The 23,236-nt window shown below is 56.2% G+C and overlaps 2 protein-coding genes across 3 annotated transcripts in view; one reads left to right on the top strand and one right to left on the bottom strand.

Moving 5' to 3' along the window:
• Window positions 1-1,509: 1,509 nt before the first annotated feature.
• VASH1 (vasohibin 1) lies at window positions 1,510-18,196 on the top strand. Of its 2 annotated transcripts, XM_077750736.1 has the most exons (8): window positions 1,510-1,598; window positions 2,426-2,811; window positions 9,474-9,562; window positions 10,648-10,704; window positions 12,066-12,140; window positions 14,801-15,182; window positions 16,739-16,851; window positions 17,750-18,196. In XM_077750736.1, the coding sequence occupies exons 2-8, from the start codon at window positions 2,509-2,511 to the stop codon at window positions 17,820-17,822; spliced, it is 1,092 nt and encodes a 363-aa protein (XP_077606862.1). In that variant the 5' UTR covers window positions 1,510-1,598; window positions 2,426-2,508; the 3' UTR covers window positions 17,823-18,196. The 2 variants fall into 2 exon arrangements, with proteins under 2 accessions (XP_077606862.1, XP_077606861.1); XM_077750735.1 differs by lacking the exon at window positions 1,510-1,598 and having other exon boundaries at window positions 1,754-2,811.
• Window positions 18,197-20,067: 1,871 nt separating this feature from the next.
• Window positions 20,068-23,236, bottom strand: part of ANGEL1 (angel homolog 1) — a 44,971-nt gene continuing 41,802 nt past the window's right edge. The window contains exon 11 of the mRNA XM_077750817.1: window positions 20,068-20,422. Coding sequence (XP_077606943.1) covers window positions 20,361-20,422 — 62 coding nt within the window. The 3' untranslated portion in view covers window positions 20,068-20,360. The remainder of the gene's footprint in view (window positions 20,423-23,236) is intronic.

The following is a 23,236-nucleotide window of genomic DNA, read 5'->3' as shown; positions in this document are numbered from 1 at the left end:
CCAAAGTTGGACACTCAACCAACTGAGCCACCCAGGTGCCCCTGTCTTTTTTTTTTTATGTTTATTCATTTTTGAGAGAGAGAGAGAGAGCATGGGTGGGGATGGTGCAGAGAGGGAGGGGGCCAGAAGATCCCAAGTGGTCTCCTTGCTGACAGCAGTGAGCCTGATGCAGGGCTTGAACCCAGGAATCCAGAGATCATGACCTAAGCTGAAGTAGGATGCTCAACTGACTGAGCCACCCAGGCGCCCTGGACAACCTCTTTTGAAAGAAGAAGTGGTAAAGGACTTGCAAACATTTTTAAACTACCACAACTTAGCTAGCACAAGAGGCAAAGGGCAGGGTGAACCATAAGTGTCTGAAGAAGTAAAGCTTCAGTTCAAATTATTAGCTGTGTAAGTTTGAGGAAGTTACTGAGACTCAATTTCCCCATCTATAAGATGAGTAGGTTGTAATTGGTCCCTGGTGGTTTTTACAAGCTTGGAGTCTTCAGCCTCTGTAAGCTTAAGAGAATCTCCTGTTTACTGGCTTTCCTGAAGTCCTGTGACCCTTCCCATCACTCATCACCCTTGGTTTCCGACCCCGGAGACAGCAAGAGGTAGCTACTGGAGCTCAGGGGACCTAGGAAAATCAGACACCAGGGACTTTAGGGAACACGGGGAACCGCTGACCACCTCCGCATTCTCTGAGGCCTTCTGTGTCCCAGCCCAGGTGTGGAAACTTCAGCTTGTCCTAAAGGGGCAGATGAGAACTGCAGCAGACCTGGATCTAAACAATCTGAATCCGCAGGTAGTTAGGCCAGAGCCCAGGAATCTGCTTTACCCCCCAAGACGAGGCTGTCATTCATACTAACTCCTGGTGGGAGACAGGAGAGAGTTTGCGGCTGTCTGTTTCCTTTCAGTGAGTTCTTTTCTTCTGCTCCCCCTTCTTGCCTTTTCCAAGCCTCTGCTCTGTGGGGGGTAAGGGAGGTGTGCCTTGGGTCTCCACAGTCCTGGGCCGACACACACCAATGAGCTGCGGTTTCACCTTCTTCTGGGCCGTCTGGACCCTACGCAACCGGCGCCTAGCTCCATGCATGGGTGTCGATCCCAAGACCCAGGACGAGGCAACACCCCTGCAGGGTGGCGCACGGGGGCCCATCGCCAGAACTAGGGACGTAGACTAGAGGCGAACCCTGCGCACCCCACTCCCACTGATGCAGGTCGTGGGGTCGAACAGGGTGGCTTTTAACCCTTTCGCTTCCAGAAGTCGTGACACTAACCCCCAGACGGCCTCCGTTAAGGAACCGGCACTCCAGGAGGGCTCTGCGCTCACCCGGTGTGACGAGCTCCGCTGACAGGAAGGGAAAACTGAGGCCCACGGAGGGAAGCGGTGTGTAGGACGTCCCGCAGGAAATGAAACTGATTCCTGTCTAGAACCGGGTCCTCCAGGCCAGCGCCCTCGCTTCTACCCCCTGAGGGCCTCTGCGAGGTGCTTCCTTTCGGAAATTCCCGACCGCGGGCCTCCCGAGCCCGGAATCTCCATGCAGTTTGCGCTCCGTGTGGCACGTTGTGAACTTCCTCGCAGCTCGTCGCCGGCTTCGCCGCGCCCTGAGAGAGAGGTGAGAACGGAGCGGACAACACCTTGCAACCTGGAGATAACTTGGGGCGCAAGGCGGGCGGCGGAAGGCGGAGGGCCCGCCGGGAACGCGCTGGCCCTTTAAGGGGGGGACGGAGCGCATGCGCGGCGCGNCCCCGGCCGCGCCCTTCCCCCTTCTGAGAGCCGCTCTCCTGCTTCCCGGGGTCGAGGGGACGGGGGACCGAGACAAAGCCCACTTTGTGCGGGGAGTTGGCCGCGGGCGTGGAATGAGCGCGTCGGCGTGCGCCCCCTCCCCGCGCCCAGCCAGCTGTGAGTCCTGGCTCCCCGGCTCGTCGCGTCAGAGAAATCGCGCCCTTTCGTCACCCTCCTGTCCGGGGGTCCCAGCTCCGAGCTGATGCTGCCCGGAGTCGTCCCGGTACCCCCCCGGAGCGCGCGCTGGTGTGAGCGTGCGAGATTTTGGAGAGGAATTTGTTCTCCAAGACTCCGACTTGGGGCGCCCGGGTGGTCTGGACACCGGTGCCTTGACCCTCTGTGGCCGCAGGTGTGAGCTGTCTGGCCTCAGTTTCCCTCCGACTTTTCTTGCAAGCCAGACTGCTGCCTGTCATTGTTCTCGCTGTCAAATGGGGGAGCTTTGTGATGGCTGCCAAGTTGAGGTGTGTTCTCTTTATCCCGTTTTACAAAAAGAACAAAGCCTCTAAGGCTGACCCCGGACAACCACCTCTCTACCCCCTACTTCACGTTGAGGCACTGATTTTTTTTTTTATTGAGTAGTATTTTATTGTACAGGAGCCACGCCCTGGTTTCTTAAAGGCGCCTTGCACTCTGTTTGGCCATGTGTTATCTCTGCAGCTGGTGTGTGGGAGGCCTTCTGTGAGCCACCTATTTTTTCCTGCCTCTTGATACATACTCCTACCCTCATCAAGGATTCAGGGATGCCAGGGGGGAAGAAGGTGGTCGGGGGTGGCAGCAGCGGTGCACCCCCCACTGCCGCTGCGGCCCCCTCTGGGGTCAGACGCCTGGAGACCAGCGAAGGGGCCTCAGCCCAGAGAGATGATGATCCAGAGGAGGAAGGGGAAGAGGACCTGCGAGATGGAGGCGTCCCCTTCTTTGTCAACCGGGGTGGGCTGCCTGTGGACGAGGCCACCTGGGAAAGGATGTGGAAGCACGTGGCCAAGATCCACCCCGATGGAGAGAAGGTGGCCCAGCGGATCCGGGGGGCCACAGACCTGCCCAAGGTAAGGATTGTGTATGTGTGTGTGTTGGGGGAAGTGGTATCTCAAGTTTTGGCAGTCTTGGGGCTGGGAGGGCAAAATCGTATTTTTCCTTGATGGGGTAGGGGACCACTGGCATGGTAACACTTTAAAAATACAGACAGATTGTGCCTCTCCAGAAGAACTTTCTCTCATCTGCCCTTGAGGTTCTGTGAGGTCCACATGCCCTGTTTCCAGGAGGCTCACTTTCATCACTTTTTATTTATTTATTTTTATGTTTTTAAAAATCCTTATTTATTGATTTTGAGAGAGAGAGAAAGAGCATGAGCGGTGTGGGGGTAGGGGTGGGGAGGAGTGCGCATAGAGAGAGGGAGAGAGAGAATCCCAAGTAGGCTTCTAGCTGTCAGCATTGAGTCCAACATAGGTCTTGATCTCACCAACTCAGGTCAGATCATGACCTGAGCCAAAATCCAGAGTCAGACACTTAACCGACTGAGCCACCCAGGCACCACTTCCATCCCCTTTCAAATACCCGTGTTTTGTGGGCAGGGCAGCAGATTAACAAGTACACTAATGTGGCTTTACCTCTTATTTGCTAAGCCGGTGAACTGTGGGCAGAGACATAATAAATGACTAAAGTGGATACAGGGCTTCCGATATTGAGAAAATATTTTCATGCCTTATCCCACTGAGTTCTCCAGCAGCCTCGTGAAACAAGGGTGGCTTGGGGCCCCATTTTACAGGTGGAAAAGCTGAAAACTCAGGATCCCACAGCTAGTAAGTGGCAGAGCCGGGACTCAACGTCAGGTCTTAGAGCTCCATGTCCTCTCCTCTGCTGGACTCTCGATTCAGGGCAGTTAGAAAAAGGTCTGTGGAAAGGAGTAAAGTGAAATAATCTTTCGGTGGAGGGCTGGCTCCATGATGGCTGTCCTTGAGTCGCGTCACCCATGAAGGCTGAGGCTGTGTCTCCTTCATCTTTGTCTTTCCTGGGCCTTCTGTGCACCTGGCACAGAACAGGCACTTGTGTGTGTCTGCTGAATGAAAGAGTGCTTGAGACTTCCACGCACATGATCTTTGTTTTTTTTGTTTGTTTTTATTTTTATTTTTTTTACATTTTTTATTTATTTTTGAGAGACAGAATGAGACAGAGCATGAACCAGGGAGGGGCAGAGAGAGAGAAGGAGACACAGAATCCAAAACAGGCTCCAGGCTCTGAGCAAGCATTCAGCACAGAGCCTGCCACAGGGCTCAAACCCATGAACCGTGAGATCATAACCTGAGCCAAAGTCCGACGCTCAACCGACTAAGCCACTCAGGCGCCCCTGATCTTTGGTTTTGTAATGTTATGGTTAAGATTGAAGAACCACTTTCCCAGATGCGGAGGCCTGAAATGTCCAGAGAAGAGCCCTTCGGACAAAGGTCAGAGTCCAGGGTTTGGTTGTGCATGCTCAGTTGGAAAGTAAGGGGGGCAGGGAGAGTGGTTGTTACTGTGGAGGAGATGTGGAGATGGCCTGTTTCATTTCATTTCTACCAAGCTATTGGAGGAGCCATCAGAAACTGTCTTCTTGGAAAAGAGAATTCAGAGGTTGAAGGTTGAGCAACAGCTTAATATTTCCAGGGGAAATAAAACCGCTGCGTAATTGTCCTGTGTATGAACTTGGAATTTATTCAGCTAATCCCCTATGATTGGACATGGTTTCTAATATTTTATTCTTTTTTTTCATTTGTTTTTTTAATGTACATCCAAGTTAGCACATAGTGCAACAATAATTTCAGGAGTAGATTCCTTAATCCCCCTTCCCCATTTAGCCTATCCCCCTCCCACAAGCCCTCCAGCAACCCTCTGTCTGTTCTCCATATTTAAGAGTCTCTTATGTTTTGTCCCCCTCCCTGTTTTTATATTACTTTTGCTTCCCTTCCCTTATGTTCATCTGTTTTGTATCTTAAAGTTCTCATATGAGTGAAGTCATATGATATTTGTCTTTCTCTAGCTTCACTTAGCATAATACCCCCCCAGTTCCATCCACGTAATTGCAAATGGCAAGATTTCATTTCTTTTTGATTGTCGAGTAATACTCCACTGTATTTAATGTTTTATTCTTAAGATGAGCGCTGTGGCGAACATTCTAAAACATAAATTTGAGGGTCCATCCCTGGTTCTTTCCTTGGGATAAATTCCCGGAAAGGAAGCACGGCACCAAAGAATATGGATATTGGTTTCGATCACCCACCTATCTGTGTGAACTCAAGCAGGCCCTCAACCTGTCTGAGCCACAGTTTTCTCATCTGTACAATGGAGTGGATTGTGGTCAGAGTTAAATGAGAGACTGTATGTTAAAGCATTTCACCAGCAGTCAAGTCTCAAGCCAGGAGTTGTTATCAGATGTCCATTCGCTCTTTTTTCACGTCTTTCCTCAGGAAGCAGGGGGCAGCTAGACCTCACTCAGCATCCGCAGCACTAGGGCCAGGGCCACACGTCCCTCCCACAGCAGCAAGCTGGTGACTGGCACACAGCTCTCCTGCTACCTTGCTTGTATTTAAATCAGGCTGTGTGAGAGGGTGAATAGTTCCCTGTAAAACGGATACCACTCCTGTAGACTGAAATAAGTCAACAGATTCGTTAGTGACCGGTCTGTCATGTTGTCTTGCCATCTTCAGCCTTCACATATAGGAAAGACACCCATGCAGAAGTGAAGCCAGTGTCTGGGCGGTGGGGGGTGGGCATGTCAAGACTGAGGAATGTGGTGGAGTGGAAGGGGTGTTGTGAGCAGACTGGGAAAATTCTACACTTGCCCTTAAGCCACGGGACAAATGGTACAGAGAGAGGACCTTACATGTCTGTACGAGGTTCCTTTGAGACCTTAGGTCCGAGTAGAAAAGTGGAGTCTGGGAACCACCGGTGGTTGGATACCAGAGTGGCAGCAGCAGAGAGGACTGTGCACCAGGCCGGCCCCTCCCTGATGGCCGTGCCCTTGGCATTCTCTTCAGAGGTCACATCATGGTGGGCCCGAGAGCTGTTTCATTGGGATGATGTGATGTTTTAAAAGGTTGCTGGAGCCAGAATGTATAATTGGGAGATTTCACACAAAGATCCAGATTTGGGGTGTCTTTTCAGAAAATGAGAGGATGCGGGAACAGAGAATCTGTGATCCCANCTTGCCCCTCCCCTGCTGGCAGTTCAGTCTGGGAGCCCTGCAGTGTCGTGTGACAAAAAGAGCTTGGCAGAAAAATCCAGCACATTCAAACCCTAGTTCCCTCAGAGCCTTTTTGTGAGGAAGGCATGTGACCTCCTTGTGCCTCAGTTTCCTCAGCTGTAAAATGGGGATAATAGCCTTACTAGTGTCCAAGGGACTTGGGGAGGAATTAATGAAGTCAGGCACCTGAAACAGGTGAGCATGTCATGTGTACCCAGCAGGTGGAGCAAGGACTGAGGGTGTAGCGGCCACCCCACAGATGCTCTGGGGGAACATCCTTCAAGATGATGATATAGTTTGTTGAAGGGCAGCCATTGCTTTTTCTTTTTTTAATTTTTTTAAAGTTTATTTATCTTTGAGAGAGAGAGAGAGAGCATGAGCAAGGGAGGGACAGAGAGAGGGAGACACAATCTGAAACAGGCTCCAGGCTCTGAGCTGTCAGCACAGAGCCCGACGCGGGGCTCAAACTCACAAGCCGTGAAATCAAGAGCTGAGCCTAAGTCAGAAGCCCAACCTACTGAGCCTCCCAGGCGCCCCTGAAGGGCAGCCATTTCTAACAGGATCTCAAGTCCGAGAATAGTTTGTGTTCTTTCATAAGAATTGCTCCTTGATGTTCCAAGCTGTCACCGCTTTTAAAAGCCCGGTGGCCACTCCTCCCAGACCCAGCCGCTGAAGGTCTTCTGACTGTGGCTCTGACCATGGAGCTTCTCCAGAGTGGGAGTGTGGACACCTCTTCCAAAAACGCTGGCGGCGGTATCAGCCTGTGCTGACCAGTCGTTTTGGCACACACTGCAATGACACCGAGCAGGACTCGAGCCTCTGCTACAGGCCAGCCCCTGTTCTAAGGCCTCAGCATGTAGCATCTCACTGATGCTCTGAGATTGTCTCTCTTCTGCGGCCCATTTCACCAACGAGGCATCTGAGGCACAGAAAGACGTGAGGGAACTTGATGTCAGACAGCGGATGGCAGAGCTGGGATTTGGGCAGTGGTGGTCTGGTTCTGAAGCCAGCTCTATGACCTCCAGGCTGTCCCCCAGGCTCTCCTGCCTCTTGCCCCCACATTTCACGTGCTGTGACGTACTGCACTTAACCCCACCCCTTGACACCTCCTGGATCCTGGTTTGGAGGGAGGGGGGCAAATCCAGGCCACCAGTCCTAACGTGGACCTGGTCATTTGGATGCACAGAATCCTGCTTACTTGTTCTTCAGTGAATGAGTGTGTATGTGAACATTCAGAACAGCATCTGCACTGATGAGCACAGGTTACCGTGAGTCATACGGCTGGCCGGGGAGCTCCTTCCAGCTAAGCCCCTGTGCTGGCGGCCCTGGAGGGCCTGTGAATCCCACGTCTTCTTTTTTTGTGTGTCTCTTGGAATCATTTCCTTGCCCCAGAGTGACCAGTTCCTAGGTTCCCTTCAGGATGGCAGGTGAGGCCCTGATACTGGGCCGGCTCTGGTAAGTGCAGGTGGAGGGCCCTCTGTCTGGAGCTCCCTCCTTGTTTGGAGTGTCTCAAGGGAGGGCATATTTTCCGTCTCTCTCCAGAGCTCCTGGAAGTCCCTGAATGGCCTCACTTGAGACAATGGCGACCCATTTGCCTCTCAGGGACCTTCCACCTGAGGACGTCAGGCACCATGCTGTTCTCAGTACAGCGTGAAAGAATTTGTCCAATTCCTCTCCCACCTCCCCACTAACCCATATTCTGACACGGGGGGGAGGCTAGGATAGGCCCTCAGAGAGTTCTGGAACTCATCTGGCACAGAGTGGTCAGGAAGAGGGAGAGCCCCTCCCACCCCCTACCCCATCTTGGGGCTTTTATCTCCCTGGTGACTGTAAGTGGTGGCGTCAGTTTGGGCAGCAGTATAATGTGAAAAGGGGAAATAGCTTTCTCCAGAGAGGTGTCAGCTGCTCGGGACTGCCCAGACAGGAAGAAGGGGACCAGCAAGGAAGGGACAGGAAGTTCATGCAGAACTGTGTTCTGGACTCTCCCAACCGGACCTTCCCTCCTGCATTTTCACCCTCAAATGCGAGTAGGTGTCTGTCATAGCCTGTCCTTTGTCTCCATCATCAGTGGCACCCCAGACATGAGTGTGCAGTTATCACTGGTGTGTCCCCTCCCTCCAGATTAGGGCCCCCCCGTCGTTTCAAAGGCTGTGCCCTGTGGGCTCGGCTTCTCACCACAGAGAGACCCTCCCCCACCCCAGCCCTGCCCCAAGTTCACACAGGGCACCTGCTTTACCCTTTCCCTCACACATACCCCTATCCATGCAGACTGACACCCTCAGCAGCCCCTGCCCGCTGGGTGGGCCCTGTGTGAACTTGGGGGGGGGTGCTGGGTGGAGCCTCGGAATGGGGGAGACGTCTCTGTGAGGAGCCTGAGGCCGCCTCCCAGCAGCATATCCTGGTGGCCAAGGGGGAGCCCAGGCAGGTGGGCCTTGTGTCCTGGAAGTCTAGTTCTACCTAAAGAAGTTCTGCAGCCCCAGAGGGCCCCAGCTGGTGCTTCTCTTGGCCACCTCAGCCTCACTGAATTGACGCAGCCGAACGGCGAGGACACAGGCTCCCCGGGCCTGCGGCCTGGGGCACACACAGTGTAGTGGCCGCTCTCCTGAAGGCTGCCTGGTTGCTCATCTGTGGCTCCTGACTTGAGCCCTGGCAGCTGGGCAGCCCACTGGTTCCAGCCATCAGGAAGCGCCTGCCTGGCACCCCCAACTCTCCCCATCCTGGGCCCGGGGCTGGAAAGTCTCTTCCAGTGAGGAGGGAAGCCCGGTTACCTGGGGGCTCATATTGCCCGCAGAGGTTGAGCTGGCAGGAAACGGAGGGTGTAGATGGGGGCACTGGGGCTTTCGTGCCCCCCGAAGCCATGAGGCCATGGCAGACAGACCCACAGCAAGACCTGCCCCGAGTCAAGCCCCTCCAGCCAGCTAGCGCTGCCCCACTCAGCTTGCCACTGGAGGGCCTGTGCCTTCCCATTGCCATGATCCTGGGGTGTGCTCACCCTCATGGGAGGGGTCCTCCCAGCCCAGGCAAGGCAGGGAGGGAAGGGGACACCAGGCAAATTAGTTTTGATCGAGCACTTGAACCAGAGCAAACCCCAAATGCAAATGAACTTCACCCCAATATGGACATTCTTGTGAAGCCGTGAAATTGGTGAATTCAAATCGTTAACGTGAAGTTTTTAAAATTCAGAACCAATGGTGAGGTAGCCTGTGTTTTCCTACAATTATTCATGAGGCATAAAATTCAAACCTCACCCTAAGCTCCATGTTGGGAATGCCATCAAGTGCCAGGAAGGAGAGGAATGGCCATGGTGGGGGACCTGACTGGAGTCTCTGGAAGGAGTTGCCAAGGACAGAGGCTCAGGATAGGCGGGAAGGGGGAGGCCGTCTCTGGGTGGCAGCTTCTCTGGGGGCTAATCCCGGGTGTCGGGTGGGCTGGAAGGTCCAGGGTGAGCCTCCCTGTAATGACCAGAGCTCTTTCTCTCTTTCTCGTCCCTAGATCCCCATACCGAGTGTGCCTACGTTCCAGCCCTCCACACCCGTCCCTGAGCGCCTGGAAGCCGTGCAGCGCTACATCAGGGAGCTGCAGTATCCTCCCTGGTTCAGGGTCATGGCCACTGTCCGGCTGGCATGCTGCTCCAGGGCCCACGTGGGGCTTATGTTCAGACAGGGCTGCATTGGCAAAGCAGCCTGAGCCCACAGCCATGCACAGGTGACCTCTGTGTCCATCTCGTGGTGCCAGCACAGCCTGGCTGCCGGAGGGTTTTATCCACATGGTCCTCTCCGCCCCCTCTCCTCCTCCTCTGCATGACCGGGCCAGTGCCTCCTGAGCGACCGGCTGGTGGGGCGGCCATGTCCCGGCCCACCAGCACAGACCTCCTCTTCTGCGGTCCCTCCAGACCCAGTAGGAGAACAGAGAAGCCCCCTCGGGGCTATTTAAAGGCTGGTTTCATGAGGGGAGGCGGATGGAGGAAAACAAGGATTTTACACTCCAGGAGGTAACTTCCACATCTTGGAACATTCTCCTAGTTCTTTGCCCTTCTCTTCCCTGGTAGGAGCCTGGCTGCCTAGCATGGAAACACCTGAGCCCTCTGAGCCTGGTTCCCCAGAGGCCCTGCCCTGGGCCTCTCCGCCCCCTGGGCCTGCCCAGAGCTGTGGGTCCTGAGTCCTCTCCCCAGGCCCTTCTAGGTGCAGATGCGGCAGGTATGGAAGGACCAGGCATGGGTCCTGAGCAGGAGAAAAGAGAAGCTCGTTACTGGAAATTGGGCCCGGTCCTTCCATTTCCCATTGGGGAAGCTGTGGCCCGAAGAGGGGATGCAGTTGGCTCAGGAGTGCCACCCAGCAGATTAGCTGCATTGGACCCCTGCGCCAGCCTGCTCTCCGTTCACGCTGCTTCTCGGCTGGTCGAGAGAGAAGTGGGAGCGCTGCAGAAGGCTGCTCAGTCTCCCCCTGCAGAGGGCTGCTGCTCAGTCTCCCCCCACAGTGCTCTCCTCTGCTCTCAGATGTTCCAGTCTTCGGCATCCTCCAAGCACTTGCTTGTGGAAGCACTTTGTGGGGTTCTTACCCAGCCTGCACTCCAGGAGTGCTGGGCCCTGGGGGCTTGGGGATGGGTGGGGGCAGAAGGACACAGCTCTTCCAGACCAAGCTAGGAAGCCCTTAACTGGCACCCGCAGGTACAATCACACAGGGACACAGTTCTTTGAAATTAAGAAGAGCAGACCTCTGACAGGGTAAGTTTGGGGAGCACTCTGTCCCTCGGCACCCAGGTTAACAGTGCCCCCAGCTGGGTTGGAGCACCCGTGGAGAGCCTTTGGGTGGAAGCTTATGAGGCAGGGAGGGACACTTCCAGGGGAGCCAGACAGTAGGGGCATGTACCACTGTGGGGCTCTAGGGTTGTCATACAGGGGGACCTCTGGCCAAGATAAATACCCAGGGCCCCCTTGATGGAGACCCCAACATCTGATTTCGTACAAGGCCTGGCATCTGAGAACCAGGGACCCCATGGGAGAAAACCTCGCATTGCTCTCTTGCCCTTCCCCCACCCTTTGCAGACCTCTAGCTGGTTTCACCCCCAAAGAAGCCCCAAGGGCAAGGGAGAGGGAAGAGTGAACGCCACTGCTGGGTGTGGGGACTTCATCCAAAGCTGCCGCAGGCTTCAAATCCTGTGTTTTAAAAACAAATGTGAACTTTACAGCTTCACATGTAATCTGTCCAGGTTTGCTTTCTTACAAAACTACTTAAAATGGTTTGTTTGCTGCACTGTTTCATTACCCTCCTCTCCAAACCCTCGGGTAGAATCCAGCCTCCCTAACACAGAAGCTTTGCTCTTATTGTCCCATGGTTGCCATGTGCGGGGGACCCAGCTCCAGCCTCAGTGGGATGGAGGAATCCAACACCCTCCTGAGCAAAGCCCATGGCCGTCCTGCATTCCCAGGCCTGGGAGCAGCATTCAGTGAGGAGGCAGGAAACTTGCCTCAGGGATGGGCTGTCTCCAGGGGGCCTAAATTGCAAGTTCAGTAGCAGACCTGGGAGTCGCTGGGCAGTTAACTGCCTGGGATCCTGTGTCTCTGCCCTGGGCGGCTGGCCAGCTGCGGGGGAGCAGTTGTAATCAATTACAAGCTTGGAGAAGCCGTGGTTGAGTCAGGGGTGTTCACTGCTCTCTGAAAGGGCCAAGAGCAAGGCCAAGGTCCCCAGCATCTTTGGCATGCTTTCCTACCGAGCCCTGCAACACTGTCGTCATAGAAGGCTCCCAGCCTGGTGGGTGGCAACGATCTGCCTACCAGGGTACAGCCCCCATTCATGCTGCCCTCTCCCAGAAATCGTTGGAGCCAGAGTCTGGCGTGGGAGAAGGAAGTGAAAGCAGGGGATGGGTGGGGGAATGGGGTTTCTTCTTTATTTTCAGTGGCTGCCTCTCCTCTCCTCCCTTAGGCTCAGGACAGACTTGTGGAGGGGGGGCAGGTGCTGGGCCTGAGCTGGAAGGGAGGGAGCTCTCTGTCCTGTAGCACTTCTAGACCTGTTCCCTCCTTCCGACCACCCTACCCCGGAAGGGACTAGAAAATCTGTCCTCAATGCTCTGCCTCCCTTTCCCCAGGCTGATGGACCTGGCCAAGGAAATGACCAAAGAGGCTCTGCCAATCAAATGCCTGGAAGCCGTGATCCTGGGAATGTATCCTTCCTAGGCCCCTGGAGACTAGGGACAGGTGGGCTCAGCCCTTCTGAGCCTCAGCTTCCTCCTGTGGAAGAGGAGGGCTGAATGAGCTCCAGGGTCCTCCCAAGAGTCACGAACTTGGTCCCAAAATGAAGGAGCTCGAGGGGGAGCTCAGTCCCCAACATGTCAGTTGCTAACTTTCCAGGCTCACTGGGCAGCTCTTTTCTGAGTCCTGTGGATGCCATTACTGTGTTCGCTGAAACCTGAATCAGGGCACGCTGTCTCTCAAAGCTCTTGTGCCATTTCTGAGAACCAGACAGTCTGGGAGAAGTCATTTCAATGCCCAAATGTTGGCATTTCCAGAACACATTGATCTGTGGAGATGATAGATGGGGTCTTTGAAATAGAACTGCCTTTAAAACAACAAAAGTTTCTTGGTCACCCCCAACCGGAAGGCAGAACTGAGGCCTATAGCTGAGTCACCAGGTACCTCGGTAGGACAAAACCTCTGGTCAGAGCAGGAGGGAGACCAGTGTTTATGGCCGGTTCTGTGTTCCAGGAGTCCATGCCTCAGCTACAGCCTTTTGTTTTATTACAGAAAATGTTAAGCTTGTACAAACAGAACAATATAATGAATCCCATGTGCCCAATCACTCAGTCTTACCAGTTCAAAGCCAATGGTGATTCACCTCTGCCCACCTCTCCCATCTCGCCCTTTCCATAGTACCTACCAGCTCTTAAATAGTCTGTCTGCCTCCCTGGCCCCCAGTGTAGGTGCCTGGCTTAGTGCCACGGAGAGGGCAGAGCGGGGTGCTGCCTAACAGAACGAGGCGTCCACTCCCTGGGACGGATGGAGGAGGAGAACATGGTGGTCAGGCCAGGAGCACAGCTCCCCTGAGGACTGTCATCCAAGGGGGAACACTCGCCCTGCCCCTCGTGGACATCCCTACCTTAAGTTGTACAAAGGAGCTACAGGGGCACCTCCGTCCCCTCCCAGGGAGCCCCCAGGAGCTCACTCCGCTGATGTGGTGGTTTGCTGACAGGCCTGCCTCTATGGAGCCCACAAGCTTCACCCTGTCTGAAGGGCTCTTTGTTGGGCTGTACATGCGGCCAGCCTGAGAACTTCAGGCCGCTGCTGGCGCCTCTGTCATGCTCCCACTTTCTCTTCCTCAGGGGCACACACACCAAAGCGTAGACCCCCACCCACACCATGGGAGGGAGATGGCTCCCCACCCATGGTGCTCACGGAAAGCTGGGCCAGGCAGATCACGGGGTCCAGGAGGCTAACCAGTGGCTCCTGGACAGGAGGATGACACGAGCAGCTCCCACCTGGACTGGAGGCCCTCCTCAGTGTCCCCACAGAACTGCCACTACCCCTATTTGCTGTGCACCAGTGGACACTATACTGAATGTGTTGCTGTGTCTCTTCCTTGCTGCCCCCGGGGCCTGTGTGCCTTGTTCATCTCTGTGCCCTCAGACACTTGCAGGGAGTTGGGCTTAGTACATACACACTATAGCACCTTCGAGCACAGACTTCCTGAATCCCTAGCTCTGCAGCTTATCCACCGTGTGACCCCAAGCTAATTCCCTACCGTCTCTGAGCCTTGTGTCCTCTGCAGCAGGGCACAATGGTAGTGCCTGTCTCACAAGGTTGTGAGGACAACCGACCGAGTCCTTGCATATAGGACACTGGGCAGTGTCCGTACCGGGTAACTGCTCCCAGCTTTTATCTGTTCTTCTACTCATGTGTTCAAGAAGAGCTTATTGAGTAACTACTAGATGCCTGGCTCTGTGCTGGTCCCCAGACACGATCAAGGAACATGGTCAGACAAGGTCTCCATTCTCAGAAGTTTACGTTCTAGCAGGGGGGACACAAATAAGCAAGTAAACCAAGAAAGAAGTAAAATCATTACAGAGTGGGGGAGGGGTTGCCCTGGAGAAAAGAAACAGGAGAGCTGACTTGCGTTGGAGGGGAGGGCAGCCGTGACCGCTGAGCCCGAGGCCTGGAGCAGGCCAAGGCGCAGAAGGGAGGAGCTGCTGTAGAAGGTCCTGGGGTGGGGCGCGGGGAGGGGGGAATCCAGGTGGATGGAGAGACTGAACAGGCAGGGCAGGCGGGGTATGAGGTGGGAGTAGGCAGCCGGTCCAGGCGGTGTTGGCCTCCTAGGCCAGGGGAGCGTGGTGTTTTGTGGGTAAGTGTGCATGTGCTTTGGCAGGGAGTGGGGACGGTGAGAGAAAGAGTCGTCTGCATCTGGAAGGATGTATATGTGACAGAGAAAACAGGAGGTGGAGTATCTGAGAGCAAATGTAGGGGCAGGTGAGGAGAAATGAGTGTAACTGGCGGAAGGAGGGAGGGAGGGAGGGAGAGGGGTGTGCGTGGCAGGCTTCTCTCCTTCCTCCTTCAGCAGCGAGGGCCCTGGGGAGCCTTGCAGTTTGGAGTTAGCTCTTAATATTTTGTGACCCCTGCTTGGTATCATAGCAGCAGCCGCTAATCCCTGAGCACCTGGACCAGCCAGTTACTTTATTGAGCACCTACTGCATGCTGTACTAGGGGCCGGGGCAGGCCGTGGAGCTGGGCCAGACACGGGGTCTCCCTCAGCAGCCAGGGTGGAGGGGCCCCGCCGGGTGGACCGCCCTCGCGCCTCTGCCGGCCTTTTCCTTAGCAGGGCTGGCGTGCCCAGTTACCTCACCAACAGCATGCCCACCCTGGAGCGCTTCCCCATCAGCTTCAAGACCTATTTCTCAGGGAACTACTTCCGCCACATCGTGCTGGGGGTGAACTTCGGCGGCCGCTACGGGGCCCTGGGCATGAGCCGGCGCGAGGACCTGATGTACAAGCCGCCAGCCTTCCGCACGCTCAGCGACCTCGTGCTGGACTACGAGGCCGCCTACGGCCGCTGCTGGCACGTGCTCAAGAAGGTGAAGCTGGGCCAGTGCGTGTCCCACGACCCGCACAGCGTGGAGCAGATCGAGTGGAAGCACTCTGTGCTCGACGTGGACAGGCTGGGCCGCGAGGACTTCCGCAAGGAGCTGGAGCGACACGCCCGCGACATGCGGCTCAAGGTCAGTGCCGGCGCCCACCCTCCGCCGGGCTGTGGGAATGGAAGGGCCGCTGCTTCTCCAGGGAATGGCCGCCAGTCCCCTCCCCTGGGTTCCCACCCCAGCAGATGTGGTGTGAGGCTCGAGGGAGGTGATGCGGTGAACAGTCTATCGTTGCTCCTTCTTGACAGGGTCCCCGCTGGTGGGCGGGCGGGGGAAGGCCCTGGGAGAAGGCAGCAGGTGAGCAGAGTGTGGGTAGAGGGCAAGTCCGGAACCTGGAGAGAGGGGCGGGGGTAAGCCCCTCCATGGAGCCGCTGGTTGGGAAACCATAGGCTGCCTGGAGGGAAAGTAGGGCCTGGAGGGAAAGTAGGGCCTGGTGCAAGGAGCCTCCATCAGTCTTGTGTATCCTGACTCTTGACCCCTCAACCCCCACATTCAATAAAGGACTGAGGAGGAAGTCAGAAAAAGGAAGGAAGTCATGCCATAGGAAGACAAGGAGGATGGTTGTTCCTTCTCCCTCTTTCCCACCCGCCTTGAACAGGAGAGCAGGGGGGCGGGGGTTGTTTACCCCAGCAGGGGGGCGGAGCTGCTGAGAAGCCTGCCCCCAGCCCAGCCTTACAATGAACAGAATCGTGGCCTCTCTTTGGGTCCCCCTGGACAGGGTGCCTCCCCTAGGGCCTTCCTGGTTTTCCGGGATGTTCAGCGCCTCCCCATTGCTTGTTCAGGAGGCCAGCTGGTGGCAGGCGGAAGCTCTATTTTCAGGGGAGGAAACTGAGGTCCAGGGAGCCCAGGAGCCTGCTTACAGGCGACGAGGAGATTGGACAGGAGCTGTCTTTAGATGGGGGATGCAGGCATGTCACAGGGGCCCCAGTAGAGCTCTGCTCTACCTCAGCCGTGACCTTGTGCGGTGACCACACCTTTCCCCAGGGTAGCAGCCAGCTGCGGTGACCCTGCTGGGCTCTCAGGGGCTGGCCCTCCCCTGCCTTTCACCAGTTGCCCAGAACCCTGGCTTCTGCTGCTGGAGTAGCACTGGGCTTCGGAGGAACGGGCTGGACCTAGAGTTGGAGCCAAGAGTTACCTATTCTTTCCCAATCTATCTGGCGCTAAGGACTCCCCACGTTATTTGCCCCCATCCAGCACCGCCACAGTATACCCTGTTCTTCCCGTCAAGCTGACCACGCTGTACAGAAGGTGATTCAGTTGCTTTTCTCATTTTTTTGTTCATCATCTGTAGCCGCCAGTCTGAACTTCTGCTTCTCTTGAGACCACCAGTCCCCCTTGGGGCTGGTGGGATCCCAGCCCAGAGCTCAGACATAGGCTGCTCCCCCTGCTGTCCCGTTTACCTGGCATGGTTAAATGGCCCTTTCTGTGAGGGCTGCTGACAACAGCGCAGAGCTCAGTGACTTCCCACCAAGTGCAGGCCGCCCTGCAGTGACCTCTGCCCTGGCAGCTTTCGTTCCTGGGAAACAGGTTTGGGATGACCGTGGGGATGGGGCAGCCTCAGCCCTTTTGGCTCGGACAAGGCAGGAGAGGTTCTGGGGAAGCCCTCAGTGAGACTTTGTTTCTTCCTCCACCCCAAGATTGGCAAAGGGACTGGCCCGCCCTCCCCCACCAAGGACCGGAAGAAGGACGTTTCGTCCCCACAGAGGGGCCAGTCCAGCCCCCACCGCAGGAACAGCCGCAGCGAAAGGCGGTGAGGGATGGGGTCATGCCTGGGGGGCTGGTGAGGGACTGGGGTCAGGGCTTGGGGAGCCTGAAGAAGGCTTTTCCGTCTCATCTTCTAGATCCCCATGTTTCCTCACCCTTTTCCCACCCTTCCTTTTTTTGTCTCCACCAGAGGCAGGTGACGTGGGTTTGGTGGGTTTATGTATTTACGTGTTGACACCTCCTGGTAGCAGTGCTGTCCCATTTCCCCAGGGAAAATGCCACTCACTGGGCCCCTGGCTCCCCTGCGTTGGGCCCTGGTGCTGGAGCAAGAGGACCCACACAGAGGGTCTGAGACAGCTCATGTGTGGGTGGGGGTAGGGCCCCCGCCAGACTGTGAACTCTCCCAGCAGTTGGGAGAGGTTAACATCAGATGGTGGCTGGCGGGCGGCTTTGAACATTAACTCTTGCTCCTGCGAGAAACATCCCATTAAAATACCAGGCCACCACCTCTGGTTTGTCTCCTAGGAGTCAAGTCGATCTGGCCCTTGCTTTAGTATCCTTGTCATTGAGCAGCCACAGCTCAGGGATGATTAAGGGGCACAAGCAGGCCTCTGATATGCAGTGTCATTCACTTGAAGCCAGGCAGCTTTTGTAGACAACAGATTCCCCACGCAGAGAGTTACACAGTTAGACGTTTCATCCGACTGCGGATTAGGGGCCCTCCAGCAAAGAGCGGGAGCCTGTGAGAGCGTGTAGCAACCACACTCAGGACAACACAGGCAGGCCGGGGCTCCAGAAATGCACCTCCACGGGGACTTTACTGCTGCATTTGGGGCACCTTGATGAATGGAGGGGGAGCGACCAGGAGCAGCCACTGTTTGTTCCCTCCTCCCCCACCTCCCTGCCAAGCTACTCACCCTTTCTCCCTTCTCTTGTCCCTGCAGGCCATCGGGTGAGAAGAAACCTTCTGAGCCCAAAGCCATGCCAGACCTCAATGGGTACCAGATTCGAGTGTGAGGCACGTGGCAGAGCCCAGCCTCACCGCTTCCGGGGGCTGGGATCCGTCTCCCAGAACCAGCCGCATTCATGGGGAAGACGGGGCTGGGGAGCGGGCGGGGTGGGAGGCAGCAGGAAGAACCTGTCCCAGCTCAGCCCCACAAGCCGCTGCCCCTCCTGCTGGGCCAAGCCCCCTAACTCTGGGCCAAGAAGCAGTTAGTGTTTTCTTTGGATTTTCTAACCCAATAACTAAAGTTTAAGAGATTTAGGGAAAACTTAAAACTAATGGATCTGCCAGTGGCCGGAAGGCCAGTGCTTAGGAGATCTAAGTGCCACAAGGCTGAGCAGGGAGGGGGCTGCTGGCTCTGCTAGTGTCTCTCTGGGACTTGGGTCCATCCTATCTGTGGGGACTGTANAGCAGCCACTGTTTGTTCCCTCCTCCCCCACCTCCCTGCCAAGCTACTCACCCTTTCTCCCTTCTCTTGTCCCTGCAGGCCATCGGGTGAGAAGAAACCTTCTGAGCCCAAAGCCATGCCAGACCTCAATGGGTACCAGATTCGAGTGTGAGGCACGTGGCAGAGCCCAGCCTCACCGCTTCCGGGGGCTGGGATCCGTCTCCCAGAACCAGCCGCATTCATGGGGAAGACGGGGCTGGGGAGCGGGCGGGGTGGGAGGCAGCAGGAAGAACCTGTCCCAGCTCAGCCCCACAAGCCGCTGCCCCTCCTGCTGGGCCAAGCCCCCTAACTCTGGGCCAAGAAGCAGTTAGTGTTTTCTTTGGATTTTCTAACCCAATAACTAAAGTTTAAGAGATTTAGGGAAAACTTAAAACTAATGGATCTGCCAGTGGCCGGAAGGCCAGTGCTTAGGAGATCTAAGTGCCACAAGGCTGAGCAGGGAGGGGGCTGCTGGCTTTGCTGGTGTCTCTCTGGGACTTGGGTCCATCCTATCTGTGGGGACTGTCCCAGCCCCACTAAGCCTGTGGCAGGATGGGGGTGGGACGCGGGCAGGGGTGGAGGTGTTCCTCCAGTTCTGTCTGCCCTGGCAGAATCTTCACCCAGGGAACGGGAAGCAGGGTAGAAACCATCCTGGGAAAGGTCTGTGTGGCCGATGTCAGGAGCTTGGCACTAGGCCACATCTGCCCCAAGAGCAGAGTCCGTGGCCCAGGACGGCCCCGGGCCCTGTGGCCCATGGACAGCACAGTGTGGGCTGTGGGAGAGCCCAACAGAGACCACTGGGGGAGGAGCTGCTGGGCCCAGATCCTACCTAGTCTCCTTATTTAGCCCAGCTCTGCCGGCTGCTGAAGCCGGGGGCTCCCTGGAGAGGGGCCAGGCCTTGCCCAAGGCCCAGAGTCATCCTGGGCTCAGCATGACTGTAGGGACTGAACGGCCTCGGTGGGTCCGGGCAGTGTGGCTGCGGATAGAGTGAGAGACTCAGGCCTGGGGCTGTCCCCTGGCAGTCCTGTCCCTAAGGGCATGGGGGCAGGGGAGGCACTGCTACTCCCCCCTTTCTATTACCTCAGTCCTTGCTGTGAAAATGAAGACCAGATTGGGATGCTTGCACTTCATGCCTGTGTCCCCTCATTTAGCAGCCTGTCCGGGCTTGGGGGTGCCACTTATGATCAGGCCTGTTGTGTGTGGCCTGTCAGGGAAGAATCTGAACACCAGGAGTCCGCACAGTGTGCCTGGCAAGTGTGAGATCCCCGGCAGGCAAGTGAGAGGTGGAAAGAAGTTGGCCACTTTGGGGGAAGGTTCTGGAAGCTCAGACGACAAGGTGGTGGTAGGACAAGGGTGCAACTGACACCATGGAGGAGCGGCGCCTGAGAACTGGGGAGCGTACGTGAGAAAAGGATGTGGGGGAGAGTTTAGAATCAGTTGCTTGGGGGAATAGTGAGTTCTCTGTTGCTGGAGGTATCCAAGCAAAGTCTGGATGGCTACTTGTTGGGAAGCTGTAGAGAGGGTTTGGGTTATGGAAGGGTAGCTGGAGGAAAGGACCATTAGCGTTTCATTTCACAGAGAGGCTCGGGTGCAGCCAGGGGCTGGAGCCTGGAGCAGGGGTGACCAGAACTAGAGTTGTAAACTCAGATGCCCAGGGCGCCAGGCAGGGGGTTAAAAAGGAGGCCAGCAGGGCTGGGTGGGCACTGTGGCAAACGAGAGACAGCGCATCCCATTCGAGCGGCAGCTACTGCTCTGCGAGACTCAGCTGTGGGCCCTGCATTACCAGACTGATTTTTTCCCCCCAAAAGCCAGAACTCTGAATTTTTCTGTGAAATATCCTGATTTTTAAATGTTGGCAATCAGTTCAGAAAAACGTACAAACCCAACATGAAAGAGAATGCCAGCGTGTAGTCTCTGAGGGAGAGTTTGTGCCGGGGAGAAGCCCCCTGAGATGCTGTGAGGTGGAACTGGTACAGAGCAGTACGAGGCTTCCCAGAGCAGGCTGGGCCCGGGGAAGGGTCCTCGTCGCTGAAGCTGCTCCCTGTATGGGTCCCGGGGGAGGGAGGGGCAGCGGGGGGCAGCTGGCCCAGGTTTGTCCTCATGCTCTTTGCAGACCCCACCAGGATCACCAGTGGTGGCAGAGTAGCGATGGTGCAGTTCCCAGCCTGCCAGGGAGATGGATGGCACCTGAGAAGCAGAGAAAGAGGGAGGGAGACAGGATGGCTTGGCTGATGTGCCTGCCTGTCGGGGAAGCCCCAGGGGTTGGCAGCTCTTCACACCAGCAGCTCTGGCCCAGGGCCAGGCCCAGCAGGAGGGCCAGCTGGGCAGTCCCTTAGTCAGGGGCCACCGGGCCCTGGGGAGGGACCTAACCTACCCCTGGACTGTGGTCCCCAGCCAGACTAATTCAAGGGCCATCATGACCCCTGTGACTCACAGTCCCACCCCCTCCCTGTTTTTAGGGAGTCGGGTACTGGTCCCCATGTTCCCACATTGACCTGAGGCAGGCGTGGCTCACTCTGGGAGGTGTGCAGCTGAAAGTGAATGAGGCCTTTTCTAGGTCAATGTGTGGGTGCCTCGTGCAAGCCACTTAGCAGCAGGGGAGGGACTCAGACTCCCCTGTGGACCCCAGGGCTGGAGGGGAGAGAGGTGAGAGGGGATTAGGGTCAGGGAGACAGGAGGGAGTTGCTTAACCCACAGGCTCCTTCCCCAGAGCCCTCTGGGGAGACGGGCATGAAATGAGGCCCACCCCTGTTGCCTCCTGCAAGAAGGAGCTGATCACCCTGAGCTGCTATCCCCAGGAGCCCCTTCCTCACTGAGACCTTGGGCCTGTGGAGGCTACCACAGGATACAGTGGTGCTTTTTAATTTATTTTTATTTTCTCCTATGTAGCAACCCCTCCTCCCCTCCTGAGCGTGTTTACACAGGCTCTGCTCCCTGTGGCTGGCCTGACTGCAGTTTCTGGGGAGGCAGGGGCAGGGACTCCGGGGCCTTAGACACCATCCTTGATTTCACCTCATCTACTTCCTGTGAGGAACAGGGGCCTGGCTCCTGACTCAGGACTGCCTTCCATCACCCAGTGGGGGCTCCTCTGCCCCTAGGGGTGGGGCTGCTGGCCGAGGAGACCCCAAGGTGAGGTCAGAGAAAGCTGCTTCATGAAGGTGGGTCGGGGTGGTGAGGACTGGTCCCCAAAGCCTCTCACCTTGTGCTTAGTGCCAGCTCTGAACACTGGGAAACTGGGTTTTGAGCGCCTTCCTGCCCACCTAACTGCCAGTCCTCTCCCTCCCTCCCATGGCCTCAACACAGTCATGTTCCTCTCACCCATCATGCCAGACCCCATTCTTCCTAGCTGTGGCCCATTGGGGAGGGTAGCACCCCCCAGCCCGGGTGCCAAGAAGCCTAGGGCCAGGGTTCCAAGGAACAGAAAGGGCCCAGAGGTTGGCAGTGTCTGATTTCTGGCTGTCTGCCAGCACACGCCCCTTTCCTTCCAGCTTGGACTTGACCTCCTGGCTCTGAGATAGGATCCAGTTCTGGTCAGCAGCATACCTGGAGGCCCATGTATCTGTGTACACCTGGGTCCCCTGCCTGAGTAGCTTTTTGGCTCCGATGGAACACCACCCCCAGGCCCACCCTCTGGCCTTGAAGTAGAGGAAAGTGCAAAGCTGGGCCAGCATGTTGACCACCTTCTTTGCGCCAGAGCACCCCTGTGCTGCAGTCTTCACTTGTGTCTGCTGAGAAGCCAGCTGAAGGGTGGGTGGGTGTCTGGGGTGTGGGGTGAGAGGGTCCGGCCCCAGGCCGCCCTAGGCTGCTGTGGTGCTCGCTGCAGGCTCCACACCACATCCTGGTGCTCCTGGGTCCCAAGCTCCCCTTTCTCTGGTGTGCTTGGCCCCAGGGGCCTGGTGATGGGGGACTCCCCTCCCTTAAGCTTTGTGTTGGGCTGCCTGTGGGGCCAGACTTTGTCCTTCCTGCTCTTCCCGTGTCAGTATTGTTCCCTCCCCTCTCACTTTTATTCCCCTCTCATTGCTGTGCTCAGTTTTTTCCTGAAATGAATAAAGGCTCCCGGCTCCGGCTGCAGGGCTGGGCAGAAGCCACACGGAAGCCTTGTCTCCTTTCCCCTGGGAGCCGGCGCTGGAGCCTGGCCACCCACCAGTGTCCGCCTTGGTGGTTCCAGAAAAAACCTGACCAGAGGTGAGGGGATCCCCAAACCAGCCAATGGGAAAGCTTAAGACCTCTGCAGTCAAAGGGACTTCTGAGGTCCCAGACTGTCACCACCTCAGCCTGCTGAAACCACTAAGCTCTTGCTGATCCTACCCTGGGGGATCTTTCCTGCTGGCCGTAACTGAACCCTTCTCCCTCACACAGCCAGCCTCTGCTCCTCCCATCCCAGTCCCCAGCATTTCCCCAGAACAGAGGAGGAAGGATGAGTATTCCCCTAGGAGGGAAGGTTATTTCAGGAAACCATAGCAACAGGGATCTGAAGTCCCTTCTCAGCACAGTCGCCCACAGTCTCAGTGCAGAATCTACGGTAGCTGAAGCCACAGCCTTGGAAAACGCCTCTGGTTCCACTCCTCGTCCCTCCTCCCTCCAGCTCTGGGCCCCGTCCCAACAGTTGCAACCAGACTTGCACACAAATAGCTTTAGACTCCACAGCCTTATTTTTTATCTGTACCCTCCTTCTCCCTGCTCTCCTTTCATCCAGCTGAGAGTAAAGCAAGGACTTGAAAGAAGAGGTAGGGTATTTCCTCCTCCTCATCCCAGCCAATCCCCATCAAGTCTTAGCCAGAAGTGTGGTTTAGCACAACAAGGCGCCCTCACTTTCCGCGGCATGGTGGTGAGGCATGGCCTCTGGGAAGAGAAGCAGTCTACTCCACACATGAACATCTTAGGCTGGAGACCATCCAATAGAGGCAGTTTTGGTCTTTACAGGTTAATTTAAGTCCAATTTAAATGATACCCAAAAAAAGACCTTTTACTAGAGGTAACCAGAATCTATGAATGACATGG

The sequence above is a fragment of the Crocuta crocuta genome, unplaced genomic scaffold (assembly GCF_008692635.1).
Source record: "Crocuta crocuta isolate KB4526 unplaced genomic scaffold, BGI_CrCroc_1.0 scaffold186, whole genome shotgun sequence".
In the NCBI taxonomy this organism is placed as follows: domain Eukaryota; kingdom Metazoa; phylum Chordata; class Mammalia; order Carnivora; family Hyaenidae; genus Crocuta; species Crocuta crocuta.
This window is presented reverse-complemented; position numbering and strand designations above follow the sequence as displayed.